Source organism: Meleagris gallopavo, chromosome 6 (genome assembly GCF_905368555.1).
Source record: "Meleagris gallopavo chromosome 6, MGAL_WU_HG_1.1, whole genome shotgun sequence".
Taxonomy (NCBI): domain Eukaryota; kingdom Metazoa; phylum Chordata; class Aves; order Galliformes; family Phasianidae; genus Meleagris; species Meleagris gallopavo.
Genome location: NC_139409.1, coordinates 21,928,656 through 21,939,261, shown reverse-complemented (window position 1 = coordinate 21,939,261; position 10,606 = coordinate 21,928,656). Strand labels below are relative to the sequence as shown.

Here is a 10,606-nt window from a genome sequence, read left to right as displayed (position 1 = left end):
ATGTTGGCGCTTTTGGGCTTAGGACTCTTATGCTTTGCCACTCAGGAACTGTTAACCTTTGCCTTTGTGTCAGGAAGCAAGGATGGCACTCAGGCATCATGGTACAGCAATGCCGGTTGCGTCTCTTCACTAGAATGGGAGAGGTTCCATTTCCTCACCTTTGCAGCTGGGCACAATTTGATTCTAACAATTTCACTAACATTAATGCACCTAGTTCTACAAAACACTAATCCCTTGAGCACATGGCAAAATTTACTTTAATTTCCCTCTGAACTATTATTTTTTTAATTAAGTTTTAACTTAGGGCTTCATGCTAAGAAGTGACTAATTCCTGTCTCTGCTCACAGAAAGCAGAAGGAAAGCCTGCAGTTGACATCTACAAGGAGCTCCCAACCCACCGCCACCAGCCACAGCAAAGATTTTACTGCCACAAAGAAAGTACTGAAAAGTCAACAAGAGTTATAGTAAAATCTGGCTTTATGATGAGCTGTTTCTTCTGAAAAAAAAAAAAAAAATTTAAACAAATATATAAATATTTTTAGAAACCCACCTGGATGTTTTGAGTTTTTTGGTTTTTTTTTCTTCCATGTTTCCTCTTAAGATGCATTTGTAGGGGAGTAGGCTAAATCATTTTCCTGAAGGCAATCATGAAGGTGTGATTACACACTTTTCTTCTCAATTTTACACAGAGCCAATTTATCATAATGCACAGTAATATTTGAACATGAACAACTGGAAAATCCTTATTTGCTCATGCTATACTTCAGTGTTAACTCAAGTTCAGTTCCTTTTGGATAACATCTGTTCTTGTATTTAAGAGTAGAAAGTCTCAAACAAAGAAGCTGTGGAACAGCTTCAGGGCAAGTCACTTCTCTATTTGGCCAGCAAGGACTTTGTGATTAATGTTGCGCGGTCATTCCTCAAAAATAAACTTGTATCTGCATGAGTTGTGTTCTGCCAACTGTGGGAGCAGTGCAACTCGTGCTAAAGTCACAGAGATGGAAAGGGCAAGCAAGCAAGCAGTAGAATGGGATCATTACAAGGCTGACTAGGGATGCTGTAGTGGCACATGATTGAGGACAGCCAGGATAGCCTCTGCCCTAGGTAGGTAGGGGAAAAACAAAATAAAATCCAACGCATAACCTGGTAAGCCAGGAAAATGAGCCAATTCAGCACACCCCCAGTAGTGTTTCTGCCAGTAGGACACCCATGAAGTTCACAGAAGAAGCAAATGTTACTTCTGAGGGAGGATGGGAGCCTGAGAGGATGGGAGCCCAAGAGGCCAAGATGGAACTCCAGGCACTGAATCAGTGGTGGGCGAGCTGCCAGGGAAGACTGACACGCTCTTGTCTTTGGGAAGCAGACTGCAACCTCCTGTGGCTATCAGCTCTATCCTTCACTTCTGTAGTAATCTATGCATGGTAGTGGAGGTCAAACAACTTACCAATGATAACACAATAGTAATTAATGCGAAGACGACAACACAACAAGTCATATGGCATTGATGAGTCATAGTTAATCTCTTAACAGCAATGAGACCAACACTGAGTCATCACAGTAATGTAAGATCTGATACTGATCAAGTATGTAACAAAACAGCATAAAGACATCCCACCTTAGGGATACAGACCACTTTTATTTTTTCTTGTAATCTTTATCATCAAAATATCACATGATAAATGACTTTTTAAATTGTGTTGCAGTAAGTAGTTAATATTTGTAAAAGTTGTATTAAATCTAGACAAAAACACTCCTCCATTCAGAGGGATTCTGCTGATAAGAACAAATGAACAAGAACAAATTTCATTTAATGTGATGTACTACTGAACTACGGCAGCCTTATATGTTAGCCTATAATTACACCTTATTAGACATTGCAGACCATTAATAACAAAACAGTCTAAAAAACAGCTAATTACAGATAAATGTCTATCTCTTCAGTTACAAACCTGTGAAGTTATTTCTAAGATAGCTCATTAGGAATATTTGTCATGGTGGCAGATACACCCTTCCCAACACAGCATGTTTATGTTGCAGCTTAATGGTTATTGTGAAGTTCCACCTAAATGCAGACACATCACACCCAGTACTATGAGTGTGGCATTGAAATACTTGGAGAAGACAAGACTTGCAGGGTCTCTTGCCTGCAGCATTTCATGTGACATCGGTGGCTAATTATCGGTCTTCACTGAGAGTTGTTTGACTAGAAGACTAGAGGTTATTTATTCAACCTTAAGATAAGCAACGTAATGTTGCTGATTTGAATGCAAAGAAGGGCAGGACCTCATGCATGGAAGGCTCTCTGATGTGGTTATGCTGGAAGTTTAGACTAAACACAACTTGAGATCTGAAGCACAGTTGTCAAGGCCTACGAAATCAGGATGCTTTCTTAAAAATATTTAAATATTTTGAAGTGTTGCCTACAACTAAATGGTCAGTGTCATTGCTTTTATCTGCAAATTGTGGCACTTGCACTTATATACTACTTATAAATGCCTATTTTGCTCATTCACAAATACTCTCCTAATATCTTCTACTCCATTCTATGTTCATATAGGAGTTATTATTGACCTAAAGTGATTAACTAAATGCCTTTCATCTTTCTTAAAGGGCCTAATATGATCTAATCTGTTTTAACACAGTTAATGGGCTACTCTCAAATCAACATGGGGGCTCAAATGCTTGTGATATGTCCAGGACCCAATCCTGGGGTGCTTTGTTTGTCCTTACACAGCTATTTCAGATTTAAAGTGTTTGGAGACTTCTAAAAACTGAATAGTGAAAGCAAAACCTCAGCCTCAAAGTCACCAAGTCTTGTTTTCTAAACTCGACTGTAGCCCATTCTTAAAATTATGATATTATTTCAAAACTGATTGGGAACTCAGAAAAAAGCCCTTCTGTGGCAGCACTTCTGTGCAAGGGGTTCAACCTAAAGCAAGAAAAACAAAGTTCCCTTTCTCTTCATGAATGTGAATCATTGCCAAAGCCTTCCAACTCAACCTATGAGCTACAGATGCAAATATGTGTGCAAGCTACAAGGGCAAGTATGTGAGAAATCCCCACAGCTGTGGACCAGAGAGTGACCGTCACTTCTAATGGGAACACACAACAGAAGGACTTGCACTTTAAATCAACCTTTAAATTCAGAATCCATATGATCTATTCACTCTACATTTGCAAAACATGCAGAATAATGATATTTTGGTTCAGCAAGTGCAAACAGCAATTAATACAAATCTAATAATGAAAAAAAGGAGGGAAGCATTGGATAGTTAGGATGTTTAAAACTGATTTTAGACAGTATTGCTACAGAATCCTGAAGCACTGTCAATGCAAACTTCTTTCAAATATAATGCAATTCCATTGTTTGAGCACTAGAGGGTCAATTAATGATGAAAATAGAGTCTTACCTCAGTTTCCTTATTTTTATAGGTAAGCAATTTGACCTCTTCTCACCTCTTCAAGTGTCACAAGAAGTTCTGCTAGCTGAAGCTCTTTGTGATGCCATGCAGTACTGCGGTAGAGGAGTTGTCACACAAATGCAACCTTTTTTCAAACAGTACCACCAATAATTTACACATCACACCAAGATCTTAACAGATTTCCCTATTCAGCTGTTGCATCCATACCTTTCAACAGAATCATGGGGTTGTTCTAGAATTTGTCTCTTGACCAGGGGGACAAAAGAGGTATTACTAGCCTGTAGCCCATTTTCAGAAATACTCATCTTGTGCATTTACAGCAGCCTCTTTTCATATCTAATGATCATCATACAAAGATTCCAATTACTGTCCAATTAAACAAATGAAATACTCAGCACCATCTGCAACGCACTTGCACCCAAGAGGAATTAATGAGATGACAGTAGAAAGGTGGGCACCATCCACAGGGCAGAATACAGGCCCTGTAGACTGCAGCTTTTCCATTTGATCAGGGGAAGAAGGAAAAAAAAAAAAAAGCAACACTTTTTTAAAGTATATGCATAGACTAGAAATTTGGGGCATTACGATATGAACTAACCAGAAATCCTTCCCCTTACCAATAGGATTTGTTATGGAAACAGCATATAATTTCATTCCAATACCACAAATTTGCCACTACATTAAAGAGCATTACTGTTACTGAAGGATGAACAGTAAATCAGCATTCCCAGTTCTCCAGGCTACAGCCCTCTTCAGTGGAATGGTTAGAGTAACTTGGTAATTCCCAGTGCCCCTTCAGTTCAGGCTATAAATACACCCTGTGAGAGACAGAAAAGTTGTCGACTAAGGAATGCCTTAACAAGTACTTCTAAACCTAGGATACTTTGCTATACCACAGCTTTTGTTCTTACATTATTCATCTTGTCAGGGAGGAGAAGAACTGGGCAACGCTGCTTCTTTTTAGACAGTGATGCTCTCTCTGGAAAACACAGTACATCAATTACACAGATGGTGCTGTAAAGAATCCTTTCTGAATTCCCTAAGCCAGTGGACAGATTTGTTTTTGAAGCAAGGTAAAAGTATCAGCGATCACCACACTGTACCTGTGCAAAAGACACCTTTGTATCATATGAGTAGAAAGTCTCAAATATGATATTTGACACGTTAAGAAATAAAAGCATAAAAAACTAGGGAAGTCATACTGACAGTACCAGAGTACTCAGTAATGGCTGTGACCTTTCAAATTACTGCAATGTGAAAGTTCACAAAAATTAGCAAACAAAAAGGCAGAGGCTTGCTCTGCTAAACAAGGCAAGCCATTTAAATGACTGTACTGTCTCTTGAGTGTATTTATTGAAATAACCAAGATTGAACATGGAAATCAGCTCTGCAATCTATGGAAAAAATCCTAAGAACTGGAGAGGACCCATATTTGTTGCAAAGCACAAACTGCAAAGATTAACGTTTCACTTCATAAAGAAACTGCTATTACTGAACTTTCAAAGTATTTTGTTTTTAAATTGGCCCTCCATCCCTTACCATAAATACAAAGTTTCTATTACAATTAAATGTGTTCTCTCATGCATAAGTAAATCACATGCATTCAGCTGCAAGACGACAGATCACTCAAAATGGCTCAAATGTAATTATACATTGACCAAAAAGAATTCCATTGCAAATGAAACAGAATGGCTTGCAGTTCAGGTCATTAGCTGAATGCTGACCAGTACAATTTTCAATGCTAAAATTCTGAAGAAAAAAAAAAAATACTGAGAAAAATGGGGAAAACATCTGAGAAAGAAAAATATGGTTATTTTAAACAAATTAAAAATTAGGAAAAAACCCTCCATCCTCTCATCTCATGTCATTACAGGAGGTTTTAAGCTTTCCTTATTTCTCTATAGCTGTTTACTCACCACAAAAAAAAAAAAAAAAAAAAAAAAAGTAAATGTGCCCCAAATTATTTCCACCTTTCTCTTGCTCTGCAGAATGATATGCTGTACTGGGTTATAGCACTGGAAATCAGATCCCCATAATTAGGCACTCTTTCCTAACAAAACCACGCGTACAGAACCGCACTTGGAACAATGAATACTGAGATGCAGAAAAAGTGATGTGTATTAAGGTTTAAGAATGTGCGCAGTTTTTGTAAAGCTGAAATATTTCCATGAGCACATCTTTTAACTATGGATTAACCAAACGTTCCAGGAAAACAAAACTATTTTACTCGATCTATTCTGACAATATTGCAACATAATCTGAGTTTCATTCGGAGCAGTGAGAAAATCTTTTTATTTTAATAGGAAAGAGAGAAGAAAGGCTAAGTTGAGAGAACCCTTTTCTTTAAGGGAAAAAAAAAAAAAAAAGAACTGGTGAGTTTCTTTCTTCTCCTGCCATATAGCAGATCTCTTCTTGGATTTCACACCACCAACCATACCCTGTCAGAGATCTTGAACAGTTTACATTACTTCTTTTGAAGGATTAATCTAGACCGGCCCAGAGATAAAAACCAAAATGCACAATGAATTCCTGCACTGAATTCCAGCTTGTTACTGTGAACTCAACACAAGAAAAGAAAAAAGTAATCCCACACATCTTGTAGCATACACACTGCTTTCACACAGCATCTTAGACAGAGGAATACGTAAAAGGACAAGATAGTTTTGTACAAAACCTCAATTTATTTCAGAGAAATTAAAAATATGGTATTTAATATATATAAATTTCTATTCCTCTATAAATATAGATGATCTTGTGATAATGAACAGAAATAAATGCATACCAAATTCAAATAATTTTGAATTTCAGGGTATGGTAGCCATAGATAACATTTATGAACCTAAATACAGGCATTTGTAATATAAAAAAGTTTAAAACAATACAATCAATCAGGAGAGAGGCATTCTGCTGTTTTTCGTACAGAGGACTAAATATTTAAATGCATCTGTTGAAAGTTACATTTCATTTTTAACCTTTTTTTTTTTTTTTTTTCCCAAGAAGAAGCACATTCCCAGGATCATATAAGGTAGTAGATACACTCTGCACACATGGTATCAGATCTTTGTAGTGTGCAATGTTATTACCGTAGTGGAGGGGAAAAAAAAAAGGAAAAAAGAAAAGACAGCAGAGGCTCTTTCAGGTCTAACATCCCATCAGAGCGCTCAGACATTCTGGTTTTCTGTTTTCCCTTTGTTTTTACTACTGGCAAAAATCATCACACCCTCATAATGTGTAATGAACTAAACGTCAATGAATTAAAATTCAAGGGAACGGCAATGGCTCAAACGTTTCCAAACTGAGGAGCCAGCTTATGGATTTAATTAAAAAAAAAATCTGAACGCTGCATTTTATTCCGATGAAGCTCTTTTTACTGAGCTCATATTTCCTGATTCTGTTTGCGCAGAGCCCGCAGTTAACCCCCGTGAGCACAAGCAGGCAGCAAGGCGTTCCAGGTAGTTCTCCCTCAATGTTTTCCTTATGGGGAGAAGAATGCCAATGCACACAAGCAGCACCATGAAGACAGAAGAAGCTGCAACTGACTCCTGGGTCTGGATTTGCAGGTGGCCTTTGTCTTTTCCTCCAAAAACTCTGCACTTTGTCAGTGACAAGGCCAATATCTTATTCCTGAGGGAGAACGCAGAGTAAGCACCTCCGGCTTTACAGCTCAGAAGTTCACTAGGGTGGCTAAAATACATATATATTTATATGTATATTTATATATATATATAAAGGAAATTCAGCATACCTGTGTCCCCATTCACCTCCAAAGCCATCAGACATGCTACAAGTGCAGACAGTGATCGACCTCAACTCCTGGCCAAAGAGCAACAGAACAGCTCACTCCTTCTTCAACTATGTGGTGCATTTAAATCAATTTAACAAGGAGAAAGGACAGCCAGCAGCCAGTCCCTAGTACAGGACACCATGGTGAAACTCTCCCTTTGCAAAAAGGCCAAATGAACCTTCAGCAGGACAGGCTATTGTTCCTCACCTCACAGAAAATTGGGCCCCATGGCTAAAGCTTGGCCTGGGAGGGCTGGGGCGTGCCAAAGCATGGTCCAGCAGCAGTGCCAGGCCACATAGGTGGCAGGATGGCTCTCCTGGCCACACTGTCCCTGCATGGTGTGAGGCAGAAGGCCATGAGGCAGTGCACTCCTCCCCACCCTACCCCCCCCCCCATACACCTCTAGCAGGGAGGGAGCGGTGCTCTAGCCAAGGTTGGCCAGAGCTGCTCCACACCGGCACCGGGCACCTGCCCCAGCCCAGGCTCTGCTGCTCCTGAAACTCCAGGCAAAGCCATTGCAAAAGCTGCGTGGGGGAGAGGGAGAGTTTGTCAGAAGTTTTTTCCATCCTGCCCTATGAAATAAAATCGCAATGCCTTTTTCTTTAAAGTTAAAAAAAAAAAAAAAAAAGTGGTGGCAAGGAAGTAAAATCTGCAAACGGGTTAAAAATGTCCTAAATAATTAAAAAAGTGAGTTGTTTTTTTGTTTTTGCAATTTAAATACAAATATACTTACAAAATCTTACAGAGGCTATTTACATCTCTCTCCCCCAGCCTCACGGTATGTTCAGTTCCTACAGGAGACAGCAAGAGAGAGGAGAGGGAGAACATAACCCCCAAGTCTGTCCCAAGCACAGAGTTCCCCACCTGACTTTTCCTCTGCAGGAACGCCAGCGGTCTGCACAGTTTTCCAGCCCGGCCGCGGGCTCACACGGTGGTCTCACCCTGCTTGCTGTTGGTGAGCCTGGTGTAGAACTTCCGCCAGGAGTTGAGTGTTTTCCCCGACCAGATCCAGAAGCCTGAGGTGATGCCCACAATTAAGGTCATGAGATACTTGATCATGAAGACGGTGAAGTCAGGGCTCATGGGTGGGTGATGGCTGCTGTGGTTATTTGGGCAGGGGATGGCATAGCTCTTACAGCTCTGCGTGACCCAGCTCCTTTCCCACTGTTCCCTAAAAGCTTGCTCGTAAAAATAGCAGGCAATGACGATGGTGGCCGGTACCGTGTAGAGGACGCTGAAGATCCCTATCCTCACCATGAGCTTCTCCAGCTTCTCCGTCTTGGTGCCATCGTGCTTCATGATGGTCCGAATCCTGAAGAGGGACACGAAGCCAGCCAGCAGGAAGGAGGTGCCGATGAACAGGTAGACGAACAGAGGGGCCAGCACGAAGCCTCGCAGAGCGTCCACATTGTTGATGCCCACAAAGCAGACACCACTGAGCACATCTCCGTCCACCTGCCCCAGGGCCAGGATGGTGATGGTCTTGATGGCCGGCACAGCCCAGGCGGCCAGGTGGAAGTACTGGGAGTTGGCCTCGATGGCCTCGTGGCCCCACTTCATGCCGGCCGCCAGGAACCAGGTGAGGGAGAGGATGACCCACCAAATGGAGCTGGCCATGCCAAAGAAGTAGAGCATCATGAAGAGGATGGTGCAGCCCTCCCGCTTCGTGCCCTGCGCCACGGTCCGCGAGCCGTCCTCAGCGAAGCGCTCGTTGCAGACCACCCTCTCCTCCAGCAGGAAGCCGGCGATGTAGGCCACGGCCACAGCCGTGTAGCAGCCCGAGAGGAAGATGATGGGCCGCTCAGGGTAGCTGAAACGCTTCATGTCCACCAGGTAGGTGAGGACGGTGAAGAGCGTGGAAGCGCAGCAGAGCACGGACCAGATGCCGATCCAGGTGCGGGAGAAGCGCAGCTCCTCGGGCCCGAAGTACATGAGCCCGTAGAGGCGTCCGGGCTCGCAGGGCGCCCCACAGTCCTTCTCGCCCAGGAAGCGGTAGTTCAGGTAGGAGGGCACCTTCAGCGCCCGCGGGCAGGAGAAGCGCCCCGGGCCTCACCCGACCCCGAGCCCCCCGCGCCGCCCCCGCGCTGGGGGTTGCTGGTCCAGCTCTCGGGGCGCAGGGCGGGCGTGGGGGTGCCGCGCTCGGAGGCGTTCTGCCCCACGCAGAGCTCGCCGGCCCCGTGCACAGGGAACTTCTCGCAGCGCAGCGTGTCGGGCCACTGGAAGCCGAACTTGTTCATGAGGGCCTCGCAGCCCTGGCGGGCGCGCTCGCAAAGAGAGCGGCAGGGCGGCAGGGCCTGCTCCAGCACGGTGCACACCGGGGCGTACATGGAGCACAGGAAGAACTTGAGCTCGGCCGAGCACTGCACCTTCACCAGCGGGTAGAACTGGTGCACCTCCAGCCCCGCGTCCTCCTGGTTAGTGTGGCCCAGCAGGTTGGGCATGATGGTCTGGTTGTAGGCGATGTCTGTGCACAGCGGGATGGAGATGGGCTGGCAGTAGCCGTGGTCCGGGATGGAGATGCCCCGCTCGCTGAGCGCCGCGGACTGCGCCGCGGGCTGCCCCCCGGCCGGCAGCGCCGCCGCCCACAGCAGCAGCAACAGCGGCAGCGCCGGCGGCCGCCGCGGGCACCCGTGGCCGCCCGCCCGCCGCCCGCCGCCAACTTCCCTGGGGCCGCCACCCGCCGGCCCGCGCCGCTCGGCCATGCTCAGTCGGTGCCGCCCGCCCAGCCGGGCTCCCGCCGCCGCGCCGCCGCCGCTGCTCCTCCCGGCCCGAAGTTGCGACTCATGAAGGGAGCGGAGGACAGGGACGGGGCGGCCCCGGCCGCCGCTCGCGCAGCTGTGCCCGCTCCGGCGGCAGCTCCCTCCCGCCGCGCTCCGACTACCGCCGCCGCCTCCTCCGCCGCCGCCGCCGCCTGACCATTTGTGCCGGCCCCTCGAGCCCGCGCCCCTCGCCTCGCCGCGCCGCGCCGCGCTCCCTCCGACCGGTTTCCAGGCGCCCCGCAGTCTGCCTTTCACCGAGAGGGAGGAGCCTTGAAACCGACGCCGAACTTTCCTGCGTAAGGGACCGTCTCCCAACGCCTCACCCGGGGGCGGGCGCAGGCGGGCGCGGGGCAGCACAAAGGCGGCGGGGGCGGTGAGGGGGCGGGACGGGACGCGATGGGACGGGGGCGGGACGGAGGGGCCCCGGGGCTGAGCCTCTCCCGTGCTGCCGGGCGCGGGGGGAGCCTGGCCCGGGGGACACCCCCCCCAGTTTGCCTCGCCAGGCAGCGTGGCTCCGCGGTCGCCGCTTCTATCGGGCGGGACAAAGGGCGAAGCCTCATACAAAGCCCCGGCCCCGCGCCGGGCCCCCGCGCACCACGCGCTGCCCTCAGCGGGCGGCCGCCCCCCTCCGGCGGTGCCGC

General features: G+C 46.2%; 1 protein-coding gene across 1 annotated transcript; it reads right to left on the bottom strand.

Annotated features, from left to right (window-relative positions):
• Nucleotides 1-6,083: 6,083 nt before the first annotated feature.
• Nucleotides 6,084-10,297, bottom strand: FZD1 (frizzled class receptor 1). Its single transcript, XM_010712691.2, is given in 2 exon segments — nt 6,084-9,252; nt 9,255-10,297. Coding segments are annotated over 2 exon segments (1,776 nt in total). The 5' UTR covers nt 9,909-10,297; the 3' UTR covers nt 6,084-8,130.
• Nucleotides 10,298-10,606: the final 309 nt, after the last annotated feature.